Source organism: Sylvia atricapilla, chromosome 7 (genome assembly GCF_009819655.1).
Source record: "Sylvia atricapilla isolate bSylAtr1 chromosome 7, bSylAtr1.pri, whole genome shotgun sequence".
NCBI classification, from domain to species: Eukaryota; Metazoa; Chordata; class Aves; order Passeriformes; family Sylviidae; genus Sylvia; species Sylvia atricapilla.
Window position 1 is genome coordinate 29,587,412 of NC_089146.1, and position 27,791 is coordinate 29,615,202.

At 49.0% G+C, this 27,791-nt stretch overlaps 1 protein-coding gene across 3 annotated transcripts; it reads right to left on the reverse strand.

Annotated features, from left to right (window-relative positions):
* Nucleotides 1-573: 573 nt before the first annotated feature.
* STEAP3 (STEAP3 metalloreductase) lies at nucleotides 574-27,789 on the reverse strand. Of its 3 annotated transcripts, none has more exons than XM_066323123.1 (5): nucleotides 27,583-27,789; nucleotides 12,493-12,976; nucleotides 11,503-12,030; nucleotides 9,809-9,973; nucleotides 574-3,946 (listed from the first exon to the last, which is right to left on the reverse strand). In XM_066323123.1, the coding sequence occupies exons 2-5, from the start codon at nucleotides 12,973-12,975 to the stop codon at nucleotides 3,656-3,658; spliced, it is 1,467 nt and encodes a 488-aa protein (XP_066179220.1). In that variant the 5' UTR covers nucleotide 12,976; nucleotides 27,583-27,789; the 3' UTR covers nucleotides 574-3,655. The 3 variants fall into 3 exon arrangements, with proteins under 3 accessions (XP_066179220.1, XP_066179219.1, XP_066179221.1); XM_066323122.1 differs by lacking the exon at nucleotides 27,583-27,789 and adding an exon at nucleotides 24,404-24,488; XM_066323124.1 differs by lacking the exons at nucleotides 9,809-9,973; nucleotides 27,583-27,789 and adding an exon at nucleotides 24,404-24,488.
* Between the last annotated feature and the right edge of the window lie 2 nt (nucleotides 27,790-27,791).

The window sequence follows — 27,791 nt, forward strand, 5'->3', positions numbered from 1 at the left end:
AAACTGAAGGAGTGAGAAAACTGTACCTGCAGAGGTTAATCTTCAGCTCAGGAATTTAAATGAACTCATTAAAATCAACTTACAAATTAGCTCATTAAAATGCAATGCTGCAGATCCAGAAGTTGGTTGATTTGGCATGCCACTTGTATGAAAAAGTGACTTAAGAAGCCGAGAACAAATTTATGGTATTAAAACTGCATCTTTCTTTGCAGTCCCCCATCTGGAACTCCTTTTTCCTTGAACTCTGAATCAACAGCACTTTCTATTTAGTGAATTAAGCTTGTTTGATCCTGTGCTACAAGTGCTGTGTAATATCAGTAGCCCCCTGTAATGAAATATATGTCTGTACACACTTGTGCCCTCTCACAGGCATAGGAACTCTGTAATTGAGCCCTGGCACCATGGGTCACAGCAATGATCGTTTTATTACCTTGATAATGAGATTCTACAAGCTGCTGGCTGTAGTGGGTTTTATTTCTTAATGGTTAAATTCTAGATAATCACACTCCTCTACTAGTGCCATTAAAGTAATGGTTTTGTTTGGGGGTAGGTGAGAAAAAAGACTCACACGAGTTCTGATATAATTATGTAGACTTGTTCAGAAGATCTTTATATAACTACAGATGCCAGTGATTAAAACTGGCCTTACTCTTACAGCTTTTCATTTGGTTCTTACATATCCCAGAGGCACATAGGCAGTACAGAAAATAAAAATACAAAGATTTTTACATCCAAGCTATATATTCTGCAATAAGATACATATATTTATATGTGTGTGTACATATATACAGAGAGAAAAACTTCAAGTACAAAACCAGTTAAATGGTAAATTTTAAGCCAATCTCACTAAATGTCCTATGTACATCAAAAATGCTTAGGGAAAAGATAATTGAAAAATTCCTTAGTTTCATTTTCAGCATTCCAGAATCAGAAGAAATGACTCAAACTTATGTCACATTTAAGAACCACATACATACAGAGGGCAACATGTGAAATGGTCTTCTGCCATTATGAGAATTAGTTTTGGTTTCAAAAGGAATGGTCACTGGCTGGCCAGTCTGTTGGCACAGGCATTACCTGGAAATACTTGAACAGTTTGGGTTTTTTTAGATGCTGCAGAGCTGCAGTAGCTGTGGGGATTTTGAGCTGGCTTGTCTGTCCCTTTGGGCTTGTGTCCATCTAAAAAGCACCATGCTGACTCACTGCCTCCCCTTCTGCTCATGGAAATTGTCCCTTTGCCATGGGAAAGGGTTTGTAGGCATGGAAGTCGTGTAAACAAAGTCATGTAAAGGTGAGTCTTTAACCTTGCAGTGACTCAAAAGAAACCATTTTCTCCTTGAAGACAAAGCCTGCAAGCCTATGTAATGCTCTTTCCCTGCCTCCTAATTTGTTTTTGGCCTCCAGATGGTAGTCTTGCCTGACCTAAAGATGTGGAAAAAAAACCCTAATGGGGAAAAAAAAGCATTGAAATACACCATAAACTGTGTAAACTGGTGCTTTTATGTTGTCTTTGCCTGATGATGAAATGGAAAAGACAACTAAAAAACCAGGTTGCTGAATCCAGTCTTCCCTCAAGGATGAGTTAAACTGGAGTGCGTGGAATTATATTCAGGTGAAACTGTCTCCAGTCCATGTGGAAACTTAACCTATAACCCAACCAGAAATAAATAGTGTTGGGTTATCAGTCTGCTTGGAGAGTGATTTGGTCAGGTGCCAATATGGGCTAAATTCTGGAGGTGGATGGGGAAATCTAATAAACTCAGCTTGCTGAGGGGGACAGTTGTAAAGAATGGTACCTTCACCATATTGTCCAAACCCCATCAAAACAACAACAAAAATCACATGATTATGAAATCCAGGCTTTCCCCTCAAGCCAGTTTATTTTTATTCAGCAACAAGAAGCAAGACTTGGAGACTTTACTGGAAGTGTTAGGCAAGAACTAACACTCAGTATCATCACTGGCCACACGAGCAATATTTGGAGAGTATTACTCACTGTAGTTACTTGAGACTAAACAGGCTAATTCTTATGAGTCTCTGCCTGTGTAGAACTCTTCCAGGTTATGGGAGCAATGGTGGCTTGTAGAAGAGCTTATGTGCCCCAAAGCTGGTAATTCCCTCTGCCCTTTCTGTTAACTGGTCTGGTAACCAATACTCCCTTGTCCCACAAGCTGTGCCTCATTTGGTGCTGACAGCTCTTCTTTCTCAAAGCAATACTGAACACTGAGTGTCTTTTCCTTAACTGTAGGAAAATGAGGCTATTCCAGGCATGTCCTTGTACCTGACCTTACTGAGGTAGTCTTCTTGTGTCATCCCGATTGCTTGCTTTTAGATGAGCTTTAGTGAATGGCTGTCCATTCACTGTTTGGTGATTTGGATGTCCAAAACCTAAAGAGTTATTCTGATAAAGAGTAAGAACTTCATAGAAAGGGACAGGTGAAACATGAAATTAGGGCAGAAATCTTCTTTGCCCTCTGCCTTGTCCACAGTGAGTGTGGAGCCAGAAGAGCATTTCATACCTGCTTTGTGATGTAGCAAGTGACTTTTTAAGGTGTAAAGCAATGAGGGACTGTGCCCAAGATATACTACTGCCATGTTTTTATGTTGTGGTAAAGACTTGATGATCCCTTTGCAGGACTGTTCAAAGATCTTATTATTGCTAGTGAAATCAGTGGGTTTAGAGCTGCTGTTTTGTTTGCTTAAATGGGAATGTTCAGGTGACAGCGATTTCTAAAAGCTTCACCCTATTATTTGATGTAAGGCCAGCTGGAAGGCCTTGGTTTTCTCCATGTAATTTTGTGAAGCAGCAGGCCTTTCCAATAATTATCCTCGCTCTATTTCAATCAAATACTGCTTGAAACTTTGGCTCAGTGTAACAGAGAACATGCAGCAGTAGCTGTCATCTCAGAGCCAGCAGTGCAGACCAGACGTCTGGTATTGGGGATGTCTCTCTCTCAATTGCCTTTATACTGCTGGAAAAGGTGCTTTATTTCCTCAGCTTATAAACATGCATCAGGCACTGCTTCCAGGACCAGAAGTGCTGTCTATATTTGAGAGAACAGGCATACCAGGCTTGCTGTCAGATTTGATGATTTTAGTAAAATCTGCTGTCACAATAACACGAATATAGCTGTTCTGACTTGTCCACCGAGTTCATTGAGGAGAAGAAAACCAGATGCAATTGATCTTTCTAAACCTCACTGCCTTGATTGATCCATACACTCAAGAGGCAGGGTATCTTTGCTGTCATAAACCCCAGAAAATCTGTGCAACCTCATATTAAAAAAACCAAAGGCATTGAAATTTATGAGAGCAGCTAGGAAAGCAACCGAGAAGTACTGGTTTGGGGAGCTGCCAGCCAGCACCTCAAGTGACAGATCTGACTAACAGAGTCCATCAGTCTCCCATGTATATTAGTGCTGCTAGCTCGGCACTCACAGTCATTTTTAAGGCAATAATTGTCCTAGTAAATCAGCAATATAATTTAAGTACTACTATCTAACCTAGTGTGATGGTCATCCATTTTGCTAGAGTCAACAAATTTTATTTTTTTTATCCACAATACCATTATACCAAAACATACATATATTTAAGAAAAAGGAAACACCTTTATAGAAACGTTGATAGTGCTTCGAAATCCTCCAAGCTGGGGCTGTTAGACATTACTGGAGGTCTCCCCACTTGAAAATTCCCCTGTTGCGCTGGGCAGAACAAATTTGACGTATCTGCCCTTCTCCCAGCCCCTCCTGATTCGCAGAAGTCTGTGCCGGATGCAGGGCAAGCTGAAGATGACTTTGGCTATGATCACAGTGCATGGCACCAGCAGTGTGAGGGTGTAGGTTGGGGGCAGGTAGAATTTGTACTGATTCTCATCGAAGGCCCTCGACCAGCCGTAGGTGAGTGTGTGCAGAGTGCTGATCACCAAGGCAATAAATCCAAGGGAAGACTGAAAGGAAAAGAGCACACACCAGTTAGCAGAGTACCTCGTGCCTGGCTGTCTTCCTGTAATTTTGACGTTATTTTTTAAGTGTACATGACATAGAGAAATCAATGAGTACTCCTGCATTTCCTGGACAGAATAAAACATGGCTGGAAACCTTTCCTGGGTAGCGTGCCAGACTGCATTTTTCTTTGTCTAATCAGAGGTTAAGTGTGACATATAGAAGCTCAGCAGGAATTTCCCAGAAGGTGCTGCCAGCTCAGCAGAGAGGAGGGCTCCTGAATGCTGTGAAGCAGCAGCCCCCAGCCCCTGCTGAGCGGGTGGGCACAGGCAGCTCCCAAGGGCTTCTCCCAAGCTGCAGCTGCCAGCTCTGCTCCTGCCAGTCCCTGGCTGGCTGAGGGTTCTGACCTGCAGGATGGAACATCAGTGATGTGGCTCTGGACCACAGCTGGCACTGCTGGAAGTGTGTGAAGCCACAGCTCCACACAGAGCAAAGGCATCTTCAGGTGACTGGTGTCATCTACAGGAAAATGAGGTTGTGCAGGCAGAAGTGCTCTGTTCTGAGGTGAGCGACAGCCCTCAAGGGTTTCCTCCTCTGTCTTAAGAGATCTGTGTTGGTTCAAAGGCTATGTAATAGGCTAAACCCTTGGAATGGGGAGTCAAGAGCCCTTTATCCACTCAGGGAGGAAGAAAGAACCCAGACCCTGTTCTACAGGCAAGAACTTTCCCTATTTTCAGCTGAGATCATGCTCCCAAGCACCCACAGAGACATCTCTTCCTGAGTATTTCCAGCTCCCTCTGAGGGTTGCTGTCAGAGACAGGTTTTACACTGTTTCCCTCACTGATGGCTTCCTGCCAGCATCAGAGGTGGTGGCTCCTGAGTTTGCCAGCTCCCTGTGCCTGCTGGCACTCAGCAGCACTGGGAACTTGCTGTGTTTTTCTTTGTACAGGCTTTTGCTGCTGTGTTTTCAGAGAAAAGCACAGGTGTAGTAGCATCTTGCTCTGCTGCCCTACTTTGAATGCTTGGTCTAAGCCTGAAATAACCACCAAATTTCACAATGCCTAGACAGGGAAAATTTTGCTGCTTATGTCCCTAACTTAGGGAAAAAAGCCTTTACAAGCCAAAATATCTGTCGTGGTACAGAGATCACCAAGAAACATGGTCGTCCTGAAGATATGTCCAGAAAACAGGATATGGCAGGGAAATAAGGAACCAGGGCAAGATGGGAGGAAGGACTCATTGTCTTTTGAAGAAACAGTTTCAGCCAAAGAACTACTCAATTCGTAGCTTCCCCCTTCTAATTTTGATTGCTGAGAAACAATTAAAAAAACCCAGACAACTTTTAAAAATGGACTAGGTTGTTACCAAAACAACAGACCAAGACTCCTCTAAACTTCTGAGCTAATCTTTTAAGCTGCTGAGGAGACTGGGCAAGGGAGAGGATGAAAGCTCTAAAATGTGCTACCAGAACTAGGTACTTCACTTTTACAGTATCTCTCGGGCAGGCATGTGGGTGTTGCTGAGTTCTGCCAAGGCAGGGAAGAACTCCTCTCTGTGTTACAGCTGAGCATTACTCAAGGTCATGCCAGGAGTTGGGAACAGAGCTGGGAAGTGAACCTCAGTCCTGTGTGCAACCCCACACTTATCCTTTCTTTCAGGCACAGATGTCCTTCTTACCAGAAGCTGTGTGCATGTCCTAAACCAAAGTGGTAACAAGCAGCAAACCCAACAGGGTCAAGGCTAGTTGCATTTGGAAAATTAAGGAGGAGTTTGCTGAAATATGTGGTCTCAGTTGAACCTAACAGCAGGACCTGACCCGCAGATCATCCATCATTCATAGGTTAAGGTTCTCTCCAACAGGCAAAAAAAAAAAAAAACCAAAAAAAACAACCCAGGGTGGTAAAAGGTTTGAAGTACCAGATTAGAACTGGCAAAGCAGGGAAGGGAAAAGGGGACAGGGTGAATCTTAGAGCAGGTGCTTCCTGCCCTGGGCACAGGGTGCATTCACAGTCAGCCCGAGCAGGGCTCTGTGCATGGCAGAGATGTCAGAACTGAGATAATGACCTTGTTCCTCTACAGTTTCTCTTTAAACAGCTGCTGGTACTGGGGGAGTGCAGGAGAGTAATTAATAGGACAAAAGGTGACAAACCATCACAGGCACTCTGTGACTGACCCACCTTTGTGTGTGGATGGCAGGGCTGAAACAAAAAGGCTAATTGGCAACGTACACATGGCTAAGCTGCTGGTGGCTAGAGACAGGGCTGGCAGCTCCTCTGACAGCAGCAATGGGCTGATCCACTTTTAACACAAACTGGAGCTGACTGGGGCGAGCAGAGGGGGGTCCCAGTGCTGATGCTGGCTGCAGGAGCCATGGCTGCACCCGCTAGACAGCTGGATACAAGCAGGTCTGTAAGTGCACAAAGCCCCAAAGTTTTGCTGATTGCAGCTTGGCTCAGTATTTACAGCTCAATATACACTCAGTGTAGTACAATGCAGAGCCTGCTGAGCACCCCAGGGGGCCGATTTGTCAGCGTGCTTTTAGCCCTGATCTCACTCGTTTGCTCTCATTGATCCTCTCTCTGCAGTTTCTGGCTATGGAATCTTTCTGGGTTTTATTTTAAACAGCAGCAGAGAGGGTTTTTTTTTCTACTGTCACAACATGGGGAGTGTGGGGCCAGCAGCTCTGTAGGGTGTTAAAGCTCTCTGAAAGACGCTGTATGAAGACAGTATCTTCCTGATGCAGGCTTTGCATGTATTTTTTATTCTGCATTAACTCTTCTACCTCCCCCATTTCCTTGGTGCCTGCAGACTCCCTGTAATGGATCACCAAAGCTGATCCAGTCACCTCTGGCTCATTTAGAAATGCTTGGGCAGCACTGAAAGCAACGAGCACCCTCCTGACCCAGATATGTTTCTGACTTGTGCAGCCATCAGTACTATGAAATTATTAGCTCAATGGAAGCAGCTCTGGCCCCTCGCACTGCCTCGACAGGAGGGTTAGAAAAGGTCTGATCACAGATTCTTTACATCTTATGCTACGTGAACTATGAAAGAAACCAGGTCAATTCAACCTTCAAATTCCAGGAGGGCTTCTCAGGATAGGAAGGTAAAGGCAATCATACACATTTTTACTTCTCAGGCAATTAGAGCTGATTTGTAAATCACTCGGGAACATTAAAATGTCTCCTATAAGTTGAATTACATATAAATCATTCCTGTTAGCCAGTGTTCCGATCCTGTACATTTTCTGTTAAAACTGGACACACAGGGGAACTGTGTATGCAATTTAACTATATTTAATTGAAATTTGTGCATGTGCAGGAGCTACTGTTAAAATTAACCTCTTTTCCTATAACTTTGGAAACAATACAAATGGGATTTTCAACCTGTCAGGCAACAGATGTGTATTTTAATACAGTGGCAGTATATGGCACTAATACAGGTGTACACACTGACTGCTGGAAAATGTCAGACTTGAGAAGTTCTGGGTAAGGAGGGGACTAAAATGATTCCTGAATTTGCTTCACATGTGGATTTTGGTACAGCATCTCTCAAATATCATCCAGTTCAACTGAGATGAGAACAAATTGCTGCGTTTTCTGGAAGGCATCTGGCTGGTGTGTCTGCACTCTGCATTTCACCTCTAATATGCTTAGAGGTACTAGAAATCCCAAATATTTGAGAAAGCAGCCTGATGCTTCACCCCTTGTATTTAAACTGTGCCACTGTGCATTAATTCAGAGAGGCTCATGCTGACCTATGTGAATGTAACCTCTAGAGCCTGGAAGCAGTAGCTGTAGCTGCTCTTTTAATTTCCCCAAGAAAGGCACCACCAACTTATTGAGGAGTAAATAATTTAAAAGGTCCCTCATTTAAAAAAAAAATTAATATGGAAGCTAACATGCCAGGAGATCTGTAACCTGCTTTTTACATGGTATTTCCACAGCAAGGCACAATACCAGCCATGCCTCTCCTGCATGTGATCAGCTGGAAGCTCGTATCACACTGTCACGCTTTATTCCATGCAGACAGAAATAGGTGTGAGTATCTTTCCATGAACTAAGCCAGCCAGTTCCCATATGGGGCAGCCAAGAGCTATTTTGGAACTGACCATCACGAATTTGTCTGGTCCCAGTGCTGACATACCCTCAGAAAGGCTCGGGAAGGGGTCCCAAAGGGCAGATGGGACAGTCCTGTTACACGCACTACCTGCCACGACAACGTATGTGTTACATGACACAACACCAGCACCCTCCAGGATAGCTGCCAGGCTGCCTGGGGAGCCACAGGGAAGTGCAGGGGGTTTCAAAGCCTCCTTCCAGGCTGCAAGGAGATACTTCCCTTCGTTTGGGATTCCTGGTATGAGATGTGTAAGTCAGGACTGATTTATCCAGTGTCCCAGCAGCTGCAGCCCTCCCCTGAGACATGGTGGTGAGAATTAATATGCTCCCACTGTCCAGTCTGAAAGAGAGGTTTAAAGCCAGCTCTCCCTTCTCCTCAAGGGATGATCTCTTGGGGTCAAGCTCTCCTGGTGAGGCTCTTCTATTCTGTAAATAATTACTGGCTAGCCCACAGCAAGAGGGGAAAGAATACAAACTGGATGGCTCGTTTGGTGGTCGGGGCACTCCTGGGAGAAGCAGGGAAGCAGACTTCAAACTCCTGCTCTAATGAATATTGAATTATTTATATACCACTGAAGAGCTTCAGCAGAGCTTAACAGAGGCTGGATGATAGATATTCACCTCTGCATCCCTGAACCCTGCCCTCCCCTTTGGAAGGGTTAGGTGTGTGCCAGTGTGGTGCAAAGGGAGGCTCCACAGGGGAGCTGCAGGGGTCCTGGGGGGGCTCACACATGTTGGGTGCCACAGGGGTTACTGCAGTGGGACACAAAGACTGGTGCATGCTAAGCAGCCCTGGTGTAGGAAGCACAAGTAACCAGGGGGTTTTAGGGCTGTGGGATATGACACAGTGAGAGGAATCTGGCCTCAAAATCAGCTCTAATGTCCAGGGGATACTTGAAAGGTTCACTCTCCTGCGATCTCTGTTAATTAGCCCTGAGCTTGGCTCCAAATGCATCCCTGGAAAAGCTGCAGCCACAGAATATGGTGTCTGTGAACATCCCATGGGGTAGACTCAGGTCACCAGGGGAATTTGGCCCTTGGGAGCTTGCCCATCACTGCAAGTGGGAGGAAGGCTCCTAAGCCACTGGGGGAAAACTACATCACTAATTCAGTTTTTTGAATCAGACATGGCTTTTCCTTGAAATCACACCCAGTTCTCTGTACTGTGTGGGCTCTGGCAGTTTATAGACCCCTCTAAGCATTTTTGAACTTGTCTACTGAACACATGGGTGCATGCAAGCTCTGCCAAACTTGTCTTTCCCCTGAACTGTCCCCCATGTGCTCTCCTTTTCAGCAGCTCACTCTCCCTGAACAGCAAGGGCCGATCTGTGTCCTGTAGCTGTGTCCACAGTGAGTTCTCTGCCTGCCCTCCACAGCCTGGTTCTCCCCACAGCAGCTCTGCTGCTGCTCATCTGCATGTGGATGCCCATGACACCTTGCATTTTCCCTTCTCCTGAGAAAAGCACCTTCCTTAGATAGGACAAGCCCTGTGTGAGGGCAGCAGGGCCCCAGGACACACCACAGCCCTCTGCCCCTCTCTGTCTCTGGGTGTCACCTCCTGGACGAGGGGTCTGTGGCTCTGGGGTGCCCGGGGAGGTTTTGCTGCTGACACCAGTGCACAGCTGACAGCTGCCCTGCCAGGGCAGGATGTGCTGGGAAAGCAGGTCAACCCCTGCCCTGCCTGTGTGAGGGCCTGACTCTGATCCTGCAGAATCACTCTCTGGCATCAGCAAATGTCAACTTTACCTGAATGAAACTGAATTCCCTCCAGTTGAGAGAGTTTGCGATGGATGGAAGTGAAGTGATGGCAAGTAACGACAGCAAGCCCAGGGCAATTATTCCAACAGAGATATAAATCTCCATCCTCCAGACTTCCTCCTCTACCCAGATTGTCATCTTCTTCTCCACAGCCTGGCATGACAATGAAGGTTTGTTAAAACGGGGCGCTTAACGACAGAGGAACTGAATTTTATCTGTTTTAGTTTTGGAAGCAGGTTTCCTGGATGAGCACTGGGTCCTATTCACACATTCAGCACTATTTGCCAGTTTGGGAGAAGTGGAAATGCTCTCTTATCCCAAAGCCATTTGGCCAAAGCTAGACCTGATTTGAAGCCTGCTGGGAAGAACTGCTGAATGCTCTCATGCCTGTAACCACAGCAGCAAGCCCCAAAGTCACATTTGGAAAGATAATTACAGTGAGAACTCAGTTTAAAGCCATGAAAACAAATACAGATGCTTGAATATGCAGTAGTCTCCTAATAACCTTTGTTTTAAGTGCATTTAGGGGGGAAATTGTTCATGCTAATGGAAGGGAAGATGGGTTTTATACTGCATGGCAAAGAGGAACATTTAGAACTGTCCTCTTTAGCCCATTAAATGGGTTTAATTTACTAAACAAAGATGTTGCTAGAAAACAGGAGGTAGAGGGGAAATGAACACAGGATGCTTGCCTGAGATTAATGTGCAACTGTGGCAATTGAGAAGAACCTGCTCAAGACTGAAGCTGAGAGGCTGGGAATGGTGTTTGATGGATGCTCTGAACAGGCACTGCTGCCAAAACTAGCCATCCTACTCCCCTCTGCCCCCACAGCCCCTTCCCTCCTTTTTGGGGCAAGTATTTGGAGTCATTCAGCCAAATACCCCAGCACAGAAAGGAGAATGGTTGTGGGGTAATTCCTTGACCACAATCTCCCCTCAGCTGCATGAAGCCTGTGCCATCCCAGGAGGCAGCAGCGTGGAGCAGTGAGAAGTCAGGGGCAGGAAAGAGCAGATCCCATGGGAGCTGGCTGAACTGCCTGAAGGCAGCAATCTCACACTGGATAAACACTGCTGAGAGTGTCCATAAAGCAATAAAGTCCTTTCCCATTTCCTTGTTCTTATATAACCAGTTCTTCACCACCATTTTGTTAAACTCCTGCAGGCACATGGTGATGAAGACACACAACCCTCTCAGGGTTATGACTTGGTTACCCCAGCAGGCACAATTATGAACATCAGTGTGAACAAGCAGGGACCTTCCAAGATTTTGGGAGCTGAAGGGAACTCTGCTCCTCCTACCAATGGATTTCCCCTCTCCTAGCATTTTTCCTCCTCTGACCTAGTCTCAGACACACCAGTGCCAGGCAAGGCTGGTTTCCAAGGCTTGTTGGGGTTTCTGGGGAGCACGGGGTGGGGGGTTGATCCTAGCCCTGGGTGTAGATGCAGAGGGAGCTGTGTATCCAGGGAGATGGCAGCTCCTCAGCACAGACAGGTGAGTGCTCAGTCTGTGGGGTGCGGCTGACCTGTGCAGGAAGTGCTCCTAGAGGTAACAGCTTTTTCCCACTGTCCCACACCTGCTTTGGAAGACGAATGAAAAAGCCAAGACACTAAGCCCACCACCCAAAATCTATGTGAGTTTAGAGGATTCCTGCAGGTGCTGACCTGAGGAGCACCCCCGTTACCTGCTTGACGGCTGTCTCGATCAACAGGTAGCGGTGGGAGCGGCGCATGGGCAGGCAGAGGCTGTACACGGCGTGCAGGGCTGCACAGAAGAAGCTGAGGAGACCAATTTGCTTTCTGTGCTGGAGCCACTGGTCCAGCCAGTCTGGGAAACGCCTGTACTTGGTGCCGTAGTAGAGCTGGGAGCAGGCTGCCAGCACCCCGGGCAGGTAGACCAGAGACAGCATGACGTAGGACACGCACGGCAGCGTGGTGTTGACCACCTCGATGGGGATCTTGTACAGCTTGTTCTTCTGCTCCCTGATGTAAGGGTGGATGACCTGCCGGATCAGGTTGTAGGTGAAGAAGCAAAGGAAAAGCCCCAGAGCCAAAAAGATGGGGATTTTCCAGGCTGGCAAGAGGCGCAGGGGAATGTTCTCGATCTCGCAGGCTGATGACATGCAGCCCATGTCCACAGGGGTGAATCCCATGACTTGAGCAATTTCTGCTACGATGCGCTTGGCTTCTTGGTTATTTGAGCAGATCAGAACCTGCAACAAACAGAAATACACACATAGGGCAAAGAAATCAGGCTGCTGGGATCGAGTGCATCGGGAGGGATTCTGTGTCACAGGGAGCCTATGTTATTCCACTGAACAACACAATTCCTGGCAGGCTTTTTGACAGGAATTTACAATGGCTGACAAAGACCTCTCTCCTGGACAGTTTTCCTCTCATGCATGCACTGCCAGTTTGTTTTACTGGCTCTGTTCAGATAAACAGATAACTGAATAATACTTTTCACTTAGGCAGATACTCCAAAGACTACAAGGTGTGAACTAAGTGAAGATACTTCATTTCTGGACAAAGAAATGCAGAAGTTAAGGGGTGGTCTCTGGATGCCACAGCCAGCGGTCAAGACTCCTCCTGGAGCCCAAGGCCATTTGCTGATGCTGCCAGACCTCAGCTGCTGAAACAGTTGGGATTCAGCCCCTGCTGGGAGAAAATAATACCTGCTTATTTCCATCCCTGGCACCCGACTGCAGCGTCCACGCAGAAACCACATTGAACCCCTTCACCACGGTGCAGGCTGGGAACAGGGAGGCCAAGTACTCCGCGTTGGATTCCTTGTGATGGTTGATCTCGGTGTTGTTGCTAACATCCACCAGGATCTTGCCCGCCAGCACATCAGCCAGGTCACAGAGGGTGGAGTAATGCTCCCTGAAAATGGCCACGAAGATGACATCCGCCTTCTTCACCGCCTCGGCCTGGAAGGTGACCTCTGCTGCAGCAGGGAAGAGGCTGGCTTTGCGCTTGGGGTTGCGGCTGCCCACCACCACCTTGAAGCCGGAGCACACCAGGCGCACAGCCAGGGACCGCGCGAAGTCCCCGCTGCCCAGCACGCCCACGGTGCGCCCGGCCGGCGGCGGGGGGCTGCCCTCGCCCTCCGTGCTCCGGTGGCCCAGCAGAGGTTTGGCCATGTCTCCTCTGGACATCCTGCCGGGGAAAACGAGGAGAAATGCAAATTCACTGCGGAGCTCTCGCAGAGACCCAGACCGCATTTGAGGTCACGGGGGAAAATGACACTTAGACCACTTGAATGTATGGTTTTGGTCCCAATAGCCAAGCCCATTTGCCAAACCCACCAGGAAATGTGCAGTAATGGGCAGGCACCACTGGAGGGGCACAAAACACCATGCAGGGTTGGAAGGTGAAGGCTTTTGCAGAAGTTTCCCAGGGCTGTGTGATCCAACACCTGCTGGATGCACTCATCCGTCCTCTGCTGTCCTTCATGCTGGCATCTCACACTGCAAAGTCAACACTAACAGCAATCAGGACCAGAAACTCTGAGATTCCCGTGGTGCTACCAGATATCTCCTTAAGACGGGGTCCATGAAGATCCCTGAGACTACATTTGGAAAAGCTGGAGGGATTTGATCAGATCTGCTTCTGATTTGCCAGAGCAGAATCAAGGCAGAAAGTCAAACTGAAATGAAAGTGTCCTAAAAGTGGTAAACTAAGAGAGTTGCAGCCCTTGCCTGTTCCAATATTTGGATCTGGCAAGTGCTGTTTGCTTCAGCTCTTTAATGAGTAATGAGAACTTACTCGTGACATTTAAAAAATATATTAAAACATGATGAGATTTGCTCATGAAAGATCTTGATGAGCTTTACAAACACTAATGAATTTTGCCCTGTAACAGATTAGATATTGAGGGCATGGAGAGGTTTTAAGCAGATCAATAAATTCACAGGCAGCATAGCAGCTGAACCTGGAGGTCAGAAGGAACTCAGGCAGGGAACTGCCAGACTCCTCATGGGCTGTGTCAGTGGTTCAAATCTGCCTCCCAACTTGAGGAACAGCAAATTTACCCTCAAGGAATGGCAAATTCCCAAGGGTGAGATTTTAAAAGGGCTCAGAAGGCAGCCCACAGAACTTACACACCAGGACATCTGGCTTTTGTATGGACACACTGCTAGAGATTATAATAAAGACCATAATTAACAGACTTGTGATATACTGGAAATGGAGACAAATTGGCTTTGGTGGAGTGCAGTCTTGCCTCGTATCTGGTTAAGTTCTTTCAAACTGAAGGTGACCGTTTGGATGGGGTGACCTGGTCCCTGGTGCAGGTGTGTTTTTGATAGGCTTTTGGAAATGTCCTCCACCCAATGCTCTTCTGGGATTGGCACGGTCATGGTGCAAAGAGGAAGGGCACTTCTGCATGAATAGTTACCAATGAGAAACAAAGGGTGGGAAGAAATAAATGGTTTTCATAATGAGAATGGGTTGCCAAGGGATTTCCCTGAGGATTTATGCTGTTCAATATGCTCATAAGTGATCTGGGAAAGGGAGTGAATACTGAGAAGATGGAACTCATGTGTAGTGATCACAGAATCATAGAATGGTTCAGATTGGAAGGGACTTAAAGACCATCTACTTCCAACCCCTTGCCATGGGCAGGGACACCTTCTATGAGACCAGGCTGGTTAAAGCCCCATCCTACCTGGTCCTGAACACCTCCAGGGATGGAGCATCCACACGATCTCTTTGCAACCTGTTCCCATGCCTCACCACCCTTCTACTAAAGAATTTCTTCCTAATATCCACTCAAAATCATTTAGGGCAGTCAATCTTTCTAGTGAAGAATCTGCAAAAGGATCTCCTCATTCGAAGTGCCTGAGCACCAAAGTTCACTGCAGACTCCAGAGACATGGCAAGAGCTGCCTGTGGGCATAAACTCCCCTAATGATATATACACTTTAAAGAGCTGTAAATTTGTTAAAACCACTCACAAAAATGATCAAAGGGTCACATTACTATGAAAACACCAGCTTGGTGGTCCCTGGCAGACAAACATCATGTGCAGCCAAGTTACTAGAGGAGATCTCTCACACAGCAACCATGATCTCAATCCTGCTCCTCACTGAAAGCCTGCAAAACACCTTCAGCAGACGGACTTTGAAACTGTAATTCAGTGGCCTGGGTAGAAACCCATCATGGTTTCAGTGACAATACTGTTTCTATGGCAGAGGTCTGTCTGCTCTCTTTGCCTCTCACCAAGCACCACTTCGTCCCAGAGACCGAAACATGTGCTCATGGAAGAGGTGCTAACAGGGAAAAGAAGTGCATGGTGACTTCTTCCCCCTAAAAACACATGTTCACTGTATAAATACAGAGATCAAACAGCACATTGCAGTTCTGCTTATTCCACTAAAAAAAAAAAAAAAAAAAAAAGGGGTGGGGTAGGTGGGGAATAAACACAGAAAAGGGCCACAGGGAAAAAGTGAAAGGGATGACTTTCAGATCTCTGTCTGCAAAGATGATTTTTTTCCCTAGTCCCTTCTTAACAGAAGCTTTATTGCACACTCACTGCTTTACTTTTTAGAAACCTTCTTGCTTCACCTATATTTATTCATGTCCAGAACTATTTGTTCTAAGGCCAATGCTATTGTTCGGAATAATTAGCTTGCTCTCCCATATCCCCCTCCCTTTTTCCACCAGTTATGCACACAAAATATTACCCCAAAATAAACATATCTCTGGCTGTCAGCCATGGGGGGAGAAATCAGTATTCAGGGTGACAAAGTGATTGTTACCCACAGACTCATTTCATAATCGATTTAAGGCACCTCAGAAGTTTTCTCTGTGGTCCCACTGGGATATAAACGTTGCTGCAAGCAATTTTTCTTACAGTGTGTTTCCTCTGTCCTGCAGCTGCCACTGAACATGTAGAGAGATGTTGGCAATGTTTGGAGATAAACATCTTTGCTGTCTCCAGTTATTTTGATTAAAAGGGATGACAGAATTAAACAGCCTTTGAAGTCAGCAGGATAGTTACAAAGTAAGAAGACTCAAAAATCTTTTCTGTAAATTTTGCTGTGATTATTTCAGTCATGCTTTGACTGGTGAGGCTTTGTGCAGGGGTCACCCCGGCTGCAAGCCCTTGGTGGGATGGTCCCTGGCGCTGCCTGCTGCCTGTGGGTTGCATTGCTGTCATTGCCATGCACTGAAATCCTCCTGAGAAAGGAGGGGAACATCCCTCTTTCACCATAAACACATTTCACTGACACAAACACTGTGGTCTCTGCCTGACAGATGCCTGGCAATGGACTGCCTGATTAGGCAACAGCTTTTTTTCACTTCTGTATCTCTGGGAAGCACGCAGACCCCCTGCCTCCTGCCACCACCCAAACTTACTGTGTCCACACTGCTTTTTCTGCACCTATGGACAACATGGCACCTGCTTGAAACTCTCCCTCCAAAAGCTAATTCACCACAGCAAGGTCAACCCGTCCAGAGTCAGTGCAAAGCCCCACGGCCAGGATGCTGCAGAGTCACTCAGAGGCAGAGGAAGTCACCAGCGAATATCATGGTGCTTGGACACATCTTCAGCATCTCCAGACTTAGATAAACCCCATCTATTGATCTTCCTTATCCAGCAAACTGCATCCCTGCTGAGTTACAGCACGTGCTAATCCAAGGAGATCAGTTTCTTATCAAGGAAGCGACAAGAGGATTGAAAGCACAGCCCAGTGGGAATAAACAAGCTCCAATTCTAACTGGGCAGCAGTTTCCTAACTAAAATACTGAATGTAATGTACAGCTGCCCTTCAGCTGGGCTGTTAATGGCACCCTTACATCGCTGCTGTGTCCAGCTGTAGCACACTTGTTCCCATGTGCAGTTCAGTGACTGCACTCCCATTACTGCTGTTAATTGCAGGGCAATAGCAGTGATGGGCAGTGAGCAAGATGGGGAGCTCCCCTCTGCTGGGCACTCTACAAAAACTTTCGAGAAGGGAACTTCTGCCCCAAGGAATGGGATCAGACAGACAGCAGCTGCACGAAATGAAGCAGTCAAATCTCTGTTGCCCAGGCAGAGGGAGGGAGTTCTCACAGAAGAAAAACAGGGATAATACTACATATTTTGCACCTGAGGCTTGGCAGAGGCTGTTAGCTTAGGCGTGGTGCCAGGGAAACAAGGTTTTTCTGCCTCTCTGCCCACACTGAGAGGCCTCACTCAGGTTTTGCAGCAGGACTTTTCTTGGAGTTGGAGTTGGGCTGCAGGAGCCCACTCAGGTGTCCCTGGGCTCACAGCAGAGTCAATCTGCTGAGCAGATAATCCCCCACAGCTACTGGGGAAGGGCACACTTGCTATCCTCTTTCAACAGACGTGGGGGAAGGAGATACTAACAATGATGGGACTCCAGCAAGTTTGTCTGGGATGACCCAGATATCTTCGACCATGTCTTTAACAATGGGACCATCTTTTGGGGCCCCTTTCACATCCTCTGGTGCAGCAGGACAGCCTAGCTGGTTCCTGTAATTCACAGTCCAGAGGTGTTTGAGTTGCACACTCTGAAGAAGGATGGATCTGTGGTGGCAATGCATAAGCTTTGCTTCAGTGCTGGACAAATAAAATTAAAATAAATAAAAGCTTCATTTCAATGCCCTGGTATTCAGATTTATCAGATAAAACACAGCTTAGTTTCAGCCTAAGTCCAATAAAAAGGTAGCTTTTTAAACATATCAAACTGTGATGAAGAATATGGCAGCAATCTCATACAGAGCTCCAGTGAAGGTCCTGTCCAGTGGAACCAAACTGGTTCCTGTTTCCACAGAAACTCATCTTTGAGCTCAGCCTCACATACTCAGTCTGCACCACCTTGGCAAAAACAACTGCTTTTGTGTCTCCCCCAAAGTCAGTGTTTGTTTAGACCGACCACAACTGAGTCTCCATAAGCTGTGGATTCAACCCGTGCAGGTCATCAAAGAGCCTGCTCTGTGCTTCAGCTTCTGCTTGGGTGTTACTCGAGATAAAGCACATGATTATTACACACATTCCTTAACGAGCACATGGCCTGAAAGACCAGCGAGGCACATGAGGAATCAAATGATGCAGCAGAGCCTTTGGTCAGGGCACTGCAGAGGAACACTGTGATTTCTGCACTGGGAAGGTCCCTTTGGGCCCTGCCAGCCACTGTCCCAAAACCACACACACTCCAGAGACGGGTGATCTCTGCCCCCAGGGACTTCCAGTCTACATGGAGAGACCTTTGAACCATGAAGCCAAAGCCCTCCAGCCTCTGTTTGCAGAGCATCTCTTGCTGTATTAACCCTCCAAAAGCCCCAGCTGGAGAGGAGCATTCAGCACCTGGAGTATTCCACTCAGGTCTTACTGTGGGCAGAAATACTCTTTTTTTTTTTTTTTTCCTACCACCGTTTTATTTCCACAGAAAAATCAAATGTTTAAGTCTCTCTCCCACACACAGAGCATCCGTTCCAGGAGCACAGCAAGTGCCATGAACCTGAACCTGCTGGAACTGGAACAGATTTAAGTAATAAAAGAGCTTATCCAAAGCTGCTCTAATCTCAGCTCTGGTGCACATTTCTGGAGACCTTTCAGGCCTGCCCAGGCTGACTGGCAATGACTTTCCCAGCTCTACAAGAGAGAGACAGGGAAACCAAGTTTACTGCCTTTTTGCTTGCCCCTTTTCTCCTTTCCAAAGCAGAGTTATCTCCCGAATGATGCAAACCAGGAACTGGCAAAGGATGTAAATCAGCCCTGCAGAAAAGCCATGTTGCAAACTCACCTGGGCTGCCAGCCAGGACATGGGAATGAGGAAATGCTGGAGCTGGGCCGTCCCTGCTGCTGTCCTTCAGCCTGCTCGCCCACAGGCACACGGGACAAGGACAGGCTGTGCACCCCATGCCCCTGCTGCTGGGGTGGGGAGGAGGGACAGGGACCTGTGGCAGGGGAGCTGGTCCTGCCCCGAGCTGGCATCACTGGGTGCTGAGTGGGGACAGACCTGCTGTGGGCTCCAAGGACTGCCGTGACCCCACACCGGCCACGGGACCTGTGGGGCTGCTGTGAGCCCAGACCTGCTGTGGGGCTCCAGGAGCTGTCACATGCCCCCCAGTAACTGTTCTCCACCTTGGTGCACTTCACATTCACAGGTCCTCATCCCTCCTCCTGCCCCAGGGCAGCTCTTTATCTGATTACCTCATTTATCAGGTATTTATCTGCTAAAACCACTTCCATAAGCTCCTGCAGAGCCCTGCTTTCTCCCCTCTTTATCTCTCAATCCATTTAACCTTATCCCTTCCTCTTTTACCCCCAAAGGACATGGTAAATGATTTGCCTTCTCCTCTGCAGACAGACACATTCTGTATTTGGAGAACAGTTTTCACATCTCCCTTCGGTTTTTCCTGCACAAGTGAAACCCAACCCTTCCATGAGAGCTGCTATTTACCGAATATCCAACAACTCAGGCTCTGTTCCTTGCTCTCATTTTTCTTGGAGGATGCCCAGAGATGCATTTTCCAACCGAGCCCCTAAAAGGCACCACCTGGAGCAGAGACGCTGCTTCCCCAACGCACCACTTCTCTTTCTTCATGCCAGGAAGACTGTTTGCTTTTGCACAACTGTGTGCCCCTGTTGACTCATGGGGCACAGTGTCCCTGTCCTCAGGCTCACCGGGACCACTGGCTGCCTGGTCGCTCACCTGGTGTCCAGGCGGTCAGTCAGTCCTTCCGCACAGGACAGAACATGTGCCCTGTTTTTTTAAACCACCTCTCCAGCTTTGTCACAGTCGTCAATTCTTAGTCTCTTCTCTAAAATGTTTCCAGTCCCTCCTAGCTCAGTGTCACCTACAAATTCAGTACGTGCCTCCCTCCTCCATCACATGCTCATGAAAACACGGCCTGACAAGCACTGACCCTCCCAACTCCATTCACCCTCTGGTTTATACACTGAAAAATATCGAGAATGTTGATTTTGGAAGCCATAAACATATGCATATCCATGTCCCTGACCACAAGATGGTCTTCACCAGGGCCAAAATTCAAAAATACCTTTCAGAACAGGGGAAAGTAGAGGAGAAAGGGCTACCAGAATTTCCCACAGGGACAAAATAACCTCTTTTTCCCACACAAGCTCAGACATTTTGGCTACAGTTCTCCTATAGAACTACACCAGCCTGTGATCACTTTGCAGTTTATCCTGTCCCCACGGATAAACCCTCCATTTTAATGCTGAGCAGGAAAACTACCTATCTATGATAAACAACTGGAAAACAAACCTTTGGCCTGTTTTCATCAAAACGATGTACTTCAAAGCCCAGTGACCAACAGGTTCTGCCACAGACATCCTCAAACTTTTCTCCCCCAAATTTGCCTCCGTTTGCAGTGTTACTTCTCGGCAGCAAAGTCCTTTTCTGAAGAGCTTTCTTTGCTATTCTGCAAAAACATCTTGATGCCTGTGCCCACTGTGTTGATGAGAAGCCTGAGAAAGACCTACCCTTTAATAAAACATTATGAAATGGAATCTGAAAGTTTGGGAAATCCTGAGGTTTCACCGCAAGACCGTGGAAGGCACAGACCTGAAGCAAGACAGAGTTTGCCAGAGCAGTGCTGGTGCTGACACAGCACAGAGGAGCTTATCTGGCTGATGTGACTCTGAATGAGATCTTTATTTTCTCGGCTTAGCATCTCACAGTTCTTAAGTGACATAAAGGGGTGGTTTACAACAACTTCAGGTGCTGTACTTAAGTCTTATATGGCTTCTCCTGCTTTCTTTTGGGATTTTCGTTGTCTTGCTGCTCTTACCAAATTAACAACTCAGGGACTCACCCATTTCTGAGCCTTCTCCTCCCCGAGCGTGAGAAGAGCAGCAAAGTAACCCAAAGTCTTTATTTAGTAATTCTCTGCAGCCAGACACGATGTGTGAAGGTGTTCTTGCCTAAAATGAGCTGGGTCTTCCACCCTTCTCCAGACCTACACAGATGGCAGGACCTGACTTCAGCAGTCACCACAGGGAGCTGGCAGGCTCTAGCCTCTTTAAAACCTCTTTGTTTCTTCCCAGGAAAGACATGTAGGAATTGTGCTGCGTGTGCAGGGAAATATTTGTGTTGGCCATTTCCGTGCCGCAGCGCCTGTCAGAAGGGTCTCCAAGATCAGCACTCTCCTGCATTTCTGATTTTGCTTCACCCAGTCACTCAGAAGATGCACAGGACCACACGGGGAGAAGATGGCTCTGGAGGCAGTGTGGGGTGAAGACACAGCCTGTGACAGAGGGCCAGCCCATCTCCTGCTGAGCTATTCTTCCCCCTCCACGGAGCACAGGCATGACACACACTACAGAGGCAGCTCTGAGCCAGCCCTGAATAAGCACAGCGGTGAGAACAGGAAAGGTAAAGAATGTAGGGCCTTGTGATTTTCCCAGCAGCTCCTGGGAAGCTCCTGGGAGAGAGGCAAACACAACTGGCTGACCAGGTAGTCATCTTTGGGGATCCAAAGATGGGTGGGAGAGAGATGCTCTTTGCTGGAAATCAACTCACTGCCTTGAGGTGCCAGGACCCCACAGCATTCTGCCTTTCCCCTTCCTCTCACACTGTTTGCCTTCAGTCCAGCATCCTGCACAGCAGATCCAGCTTGAAAAGCTTCACCTTTTCCCCTGCACTGGCAGGTCAGCCCAGAGAGACAAATATGTGCAGTGTGAACAACATGCCTCCCCCCAGGGCCCCAAGGACTTTGCAAGACCCACATGTGCTGGACATGTACAAACACCGTGTATTTCACCACTGTGCCAAGCTGCACTGGCACAGGTTCTGTCCTGTATCTAACCCCAACATAAGAAGGATGTGGACGTCCTGGAGTGAGCCCAAAGAAGGGTCACAGAGGCTCAGAAGGCTGGAGCCTCTCTCCTATTAAGACAGGCTGAGAGAGTTGGGGTTGCTCTGTCTGGAGATGAGAAGGCACCAGGAAGAACTTAGAGCAACCTCCAGCACCTGAAGAGAGCTGGAGAGGGACCCTTTACAAAGGCTGTAGTGGCAGGACAACGGGGAATATCCTTATGGTGAAGGAGGCCACGTTTATATTAGATATAAGGAAGAAATTTTTCACTATGAGGGTAGTGAGGCAGTGGCAGAGATTGCCCAGAGAAGCTGTGGATGACCCATCTCTGGAGGTGTTCAGAACCAGGCTGGACCGGGTTTAGAGCAACGTGGTCTAGTGGAAGGCCCTGACCATGGTGGGAGCTGGAATGAGATGACCTTTAAGGTCCCTTCCAACCCAAACCACTCTGTATCTCTATGACCTATTAGTGCTTGCACATGGTCAGCAGTTGGTGTCAACCTCCTTCAGTGATGGGCATGTTACCTTACCCTGATTCTTGAAGCCTACATCCCGTGGGCAGCTCTTAGGACATTTTTTTCCAAAGACTATAGTGCTGCATTCACACTAAATGGAAATGCACGTGTTGCCACAACCTCTCTTCAGGGAGACTCACTGAAAATCTGAGAACTTGGAAAAAGGATGGGAGGAATTTCTGCCTCAGTACCTTAAACCCCAGGAAAATTTTCGAACTGCTTAGGCCCCAGAGTAAGTAAAGGCTTTTGGAAATGTGTTCGAAGCCCCCACATCACAGACATATTTTCAGAAGCTTTTTGCTTTCAGTCAAGTGACAATTCACTTAAACTTAGATGAAGATGGGAACCTGCTTAATCCACGGTAGGTCTGCATATGAAAACCTACGAAGAAGCAGTAAATTCAAATTTGAAAATACCATTTCCTTCCATTATGATGTTGACAAAAAGCTAACTCTAATCAGTGATGGTAAACTTATAGATAACAAATTGGTGTGTTTTAATTCCTGGTGTGTGACATTTCTTATCAAAACTGCCACTGCCTTTCCCACCTCTCAAGAGAGCTGGCATGGCTGGCCTACTTCTTCCATCATCGGAAAAAATGTGTTTCCCCTGAATCTAAACCTGCTTCTATTTATGGGTGTGATGTTAGAAGGTCACAGTCAAAGCAAGTTCTTAACAATAAAAACCAAAACAACCCCAAAACAAAAATAAAGAGCAAAATAAACAACAAAAAAATTTTATTATGCTGTCAAAGAATGTGTTTTCCTGGGGTTTGATGTGGTTTTGTTAAACACAGACTTGTTGAGTCATCAACATTTTCTCTTTTACAATCACAGAGGAAATCAAATATGTGCAGTCACTGAGCATCTTATATTACTGTAAATTTGTTTCATAGCAAATGTGATTTTAGAAGAAGAGAAATCAAAAGCTTGATGCAGTATTTAAATCCTATTAGTCCTGCATCTCCTCTGCCCACAAGAGTATTGATACTGTAGGCGACAGCCTTCCTCTCCTGCTGTCTCTCACTTTTCGTTTCTTGCCACAGGAGGCAATTCTCTGTGTGTTAGTTTTATTTAGACTACTCTGATGGAAATGATCTGGGGTGCTCTACACCCCTCTGCCCAGCTCAGGCATTACAAACACAAATGCTCCTCCAAGCTCCCCCAGTGTCCATCCATCTGTCACGGGCAGATGTCACACCCTGCACAGGGCCACAGGACAGGGACAGTCCCACCCCAGCTTCCATCTCCAGTGAGATGTTCCTACTACAAAGTCACCTCTACAATTCCTTCACAGCTTTCATCCCTCGTTACTCTTACATGGATAAAATGCTGAAGTCCCCCCAAAAAGCATCCAACCTTTGTAGCTTTTAAAAGTCCCTGCATCGGTTCAGAAACCCCACAGCCGCTCCCTGCTTGCCTCTGAGGGAACCTGGGCCCTGGCCAAGATTTTCCCCAAGTTTTTTTTTTTTTTTTTTTTTTTTTTTTTTTATATCTCGGTGCTGATTTCTCCCTGGCTGGAAGAAGCCACTCATCTCCTCAAAGCATTTAGCGAGCTGAGAATGAAAAGTGAAACCTAAGCGCCAAGTGCTGCTCCCTGAGGAGCACAGCCTGAGCGTGCATCCGTCCGTCCATCCATCCATCCATCCATCCATCCATCCATCCATCCATCCATCCATCCATCCATCCGCCTGGCCATCCCCACTGCGCTCACGAGGATCGCCTCGCTCAGAACAGAGAACCGGACCCGTTCCGGTGGTTCTGTGCCCGGTGCCGGGGAGTTTCCCGCACCCGCACGGATGTGTCCAGCAGGCACGGGAAGGAAAGCGCTTCCCGCGGGCACCCCGCACCTCAGCCCGGCGGACGCGCCGGGGACGAGCATCCCTCCGACCTCTCCCCAGCGACCGCCCGGACCGAGACACAGCGGCCCCCGCAGAAACCTCCGCCCGGGGCCCGGCCCCAGCCCCAGCATCAACCCTCGCACCGAGGCGCCCTGGGGGCCCGGAGCCCCTGCCCGAGGGGCGGAGCGGGCCCCGCTCTGCAGCCCCGCGGCGGGGATCCCGGGCCGGGGGTGCGGCGGAACGGGGGACCCAGCGCTCGGCGGCGGGGAGCCCCCGGTGACCCGGTTTCCCCCGGGCAGGGCAGCCCCGGCGCCTCCGAGCCGAGCCTCCCCCGCCCTGCCCGCCCGGCGCGGGCGGTTCGAGCCCCGGTGGCGGCTCCTGGCAGCTGCCGGCGGTGCCCGAGCCCCGCCGTGCCCGTCCCCCCGCGCTCCTCACCTCTGCGCGGCGGCGGGCGGGAGGGCGAGCGGCGTCCGGGAGCGGCGAGCGGAGCCGTGATGTCAGGCCGCGGGCTCCGCCCTCCTGCCCATGTGCCCGCCGGGGCCGCGGGCTGCGCTCGGCTCGGCTCGGCTCGGCTCGGCTCGGCTCGGCTCGGCTCGGCTCGGCTCGGCTCGGCTCGGCTCGGCTCGGCTCGGCTCGGCTCGGCTCGGCCCGGCCCGGCCCGGCCCGGCTCGGCACAGCCCGGCTCGGCACGGCACGGCGCAGCTCAGCCCGGCCCGGCCCGGCCCGGCTCGGCACGGCACGGCGCAGCTCAGCCCGGCTCGGCTCGGCACAGCCCGGCTCGGCACGGCACAGCGCAGCTCAGCCCGGCTCGGCTCAGCCCTGTTCCGCGCCCAGCCCGGGCCGCCCGGCTCAGGGTGAAGGTGCGGGGGCGCTGGGACCCCCAGCCCCGTCCCCGCGGTGCGGTCTGGGCGTCACTGCCGTGCCCAGGTTAAACACGTGCGGGCAGGAGGGCATCGCTGCCAGGGCAGCCGGGCCGCGGTGTCAATTACAGACAGGAGTCGAAGGCAGACCTTAATTCTCTATTTATAAACTAATTTCAAAGCCAGCCGGTGTCTCATTTTAGTGGGCGGGTGCGGCTTGTTGCGCCTCTGCCCCTGCTATCAGAGGCCGTGCACTTGTTCTGAAAAGCTGTGCCGCGAGGCGTGGAGCAGATAATGGTTCTTCCCCCTGCGCTGGGAAAGAGTTGTCCTGCTGCAAACACCCCGACACTGCCACACGGCCCCGCTCCGACAGACCCGAGGCAGCACGCTCCCGAACGCGCCGGGAGCTGGCACCAAAGGGGGAATCTCCAGGCGAAAGCACTGGGGCAAACGCACAGGGACTTGAAAACAAATCCCTCTGGAGCTTGGGTTTGCTCACTCAGCAGAGAGGAGCACGGAGGGAAGGCACCTGAAGGGATTGTCTCATCCGCCCCCGAACCGTGGGGAGGAGGTTGCGGTGTGTGTTAGAATCCCGGGCAGAGGGATGTGCAGCCCCTCTGAACGCAGCCTTAAGTACTCCACCGCCCCTGCAGTCAGGAGGGTTTTCCTAATCTTTGCCAGCTGCTGTCCTCTCTGTGTCCTCCTTGCACATGGGATATATCTTTCCGGGATGAAACCAGCCCCACTTTTTTCCTCTCTCCTGTGCAGGCTGTGATTTTAACGATCTCAGCCCATTCTCACTGCTCTCCTATGCAAATGTCCCCATTCTCCAGTCTCTGTGCTGCCTGCAAACGGGCCCAGATGCCAGCCAGGACTGTCCCAGCTTGCAAGGGTACTCACCACCTCTCACATCCATGGGGTGGGAGATACAGAGACCTGCAGATATGGGGAGGCTTCAGCAAAGAGGTGGGGTTGCTGGGGAAAGTTCCTGTTCGTCACTCCCAGTGGCTGGACGCTGGATAAAGAGAGAGCTCCAGAGGCTTAGGGTGTTCAGGCTGCAAACTTTGAGATGCTGTGAGTTCCCTGGGTATTGGACAATACTGGAGAGGTGTGAAAAGCTATTGATATTAGGAGAAGAAGGCTCGTTGGGATAGCTGTACTTCATCACACCTCTGCACAGGCCATCTGTGACTAAATGCATATGGGAGAATGAGATTACTCCTTAGCCCCTTCTTGCCTGTAGTGGCCCCTGCCTCCTCATGCCTATCATGGTGATAATTTATATGCCACAATCAGCTCTTTGTGGAGACTGAAGGACATAAATCATTGAACTCTCCTGCACCTGCTGTATCTTGTTACCTGCTCTCCTACATTATGTAAAGGACAAATTTTGCTTTTAAATCTGTTTACAGAATCCACAGTCATTGTCTTGTTTGCCTTGGTCATTGCAATTCATCTTACAGATTCCCCTTTGCTCTCTCAGGTCTCTGCACTGTGTGGGTCTCTCCCTGTACCTGTTTCCCTGCATGGGGCAAGGCTGCTGCCGTGGTAGTGTGATCACTTCTGTGACTAATGACCAACCCTCTGGAAGCACTGAAATCTACTTCTCCTTTTTTGGATTGCACTTCCTTTTCTGTAAACTAGCAAACTTTCCACTGAAACACCCTCTGCTTTTTGTCACAGAGAAGAGCCTCAGAATGAGCACCAATTTTATACCTGTTTTCCTCCTCTCAAACCTGTGGCTAGCCCTGTCCAGGCCACCTGTTTGCTGGACAGTTTGAGCCCTGCAGCTCCATTTTTTTCTGCAGCCATCTCAGTAGGCAGCTAAGTCTTCCCCAGCTCTCAGACCATGACTAGCTACATTGGTTGCTCAAAAGATTCCTTTGGGAATCATGTTTCTGATGAGAGATCTGATGCAAGTTGGCTTAATTTCTTTTCTACCCAGAGAGACCTAATGTGCCAGGATTGTGCTGAACTTGGCCACTGTTTCTGGGCATATTTCTGGGGATTTTTTCCATTTTTTCCTTGCTGGTCCTGAGCAAGGGCTTTTCTCTGTGTCACCTGGACTGCTCTTCTCCTAGCAATTCTCTTTCCTGGCCCATCACTCGCTGGTCAGAGCTGCAGCTCTCTGGAAGCACCATCTGTGTCCCTGTGCCCAGCTGGCTGTGTCCTGATGTCCCCTCAGCCACGATGCCACCTGCACCCCCTCCTCCCTGTCCTTCCCATCCATGGGGACAGGGAGTTGCCTTGGATCTGCTCAGGGCTGGGGCTGCCAGGCTCCTCCAGTGCCCGTGTGCTGGCACAGCATGGCACTGGTGAGCAGATGAACCTGGACAGCCCCTGGCTGCCCAGCCAGAGAGCCATGGGGAGTCCCCACACTGTTTTGGGGGTCTGGAGCCATCCAAGGTGACAATGTGGAGGGGTACAGTATGCCAGCTCAGCTCCTGCTCCACACCCAATCAATAAGGGGGTGACCCAGGACATGCCCAGGCTTTGCTGTACTAAGACAGTGGTCCCTGCGCCTCCCTGTGCCCCTTCTCCCTTGTCAGCCCCCTTGGGTTCATCACCTGCCAGCCCAAGGGCTGCTGTGCACCCGGAGACCACGGAGGATGCAGAAGTGCTGGGCAGCACTGGCTGCACCTGAGCAGATGCTGTGACAAAAGCAGAGGTTGGGGCACCTGCCACTCGCAGTGTCACAGCAAGGGAATGGCTCAGCTTCCCCCCAAAATCCAGGGGTATAAATGGCAAACTTACCACTGGGAATCCAAACCTATTTGGCGGGGCAGTCAGTAAATGTAGTTCCTCTTCTGGCCGTCCCAAAGCTGTGTTCTGGGCTGGAATCTGCTTTCTTGGGGCCTGGTGGTACCGTTTGGGTTGGCAAATTGGGTTATCAGCACAACAGGATTCTCTCTGTTCTGGACTGGCACATGGCCCAGGGCCGCCAAAAATGCCAAGCTCAGAAA

What these genes read in the sequence shown, in the direction of transcription:
- STEAP3 (XM_066323123.1), bottom strand. Translation starts at nt 12,975, where the DNA reads ATGTCCAGAGGAGACATGGCCAAACCTCTGCTGGGCCACCGGAGCACG. An exon ending in CCAGGGATGGAAATAAGCAG is followed by an intron (nt 12,031 to 12,492) that starts GTATTATTTTCT and finishes TGTTTGTTGCAG; the next exon opens with GTTCTGATCTGCTCAAATAA. An exon ending in TCGAGACAGCCGTCAAGCAG is followed by an intron (nt 9,974 to 11,502) that starts GTAACGGGGGTG and finishes TTGTCATGCCAG; the next exon opens with GCTGTGGAGAAGAAGATGAC.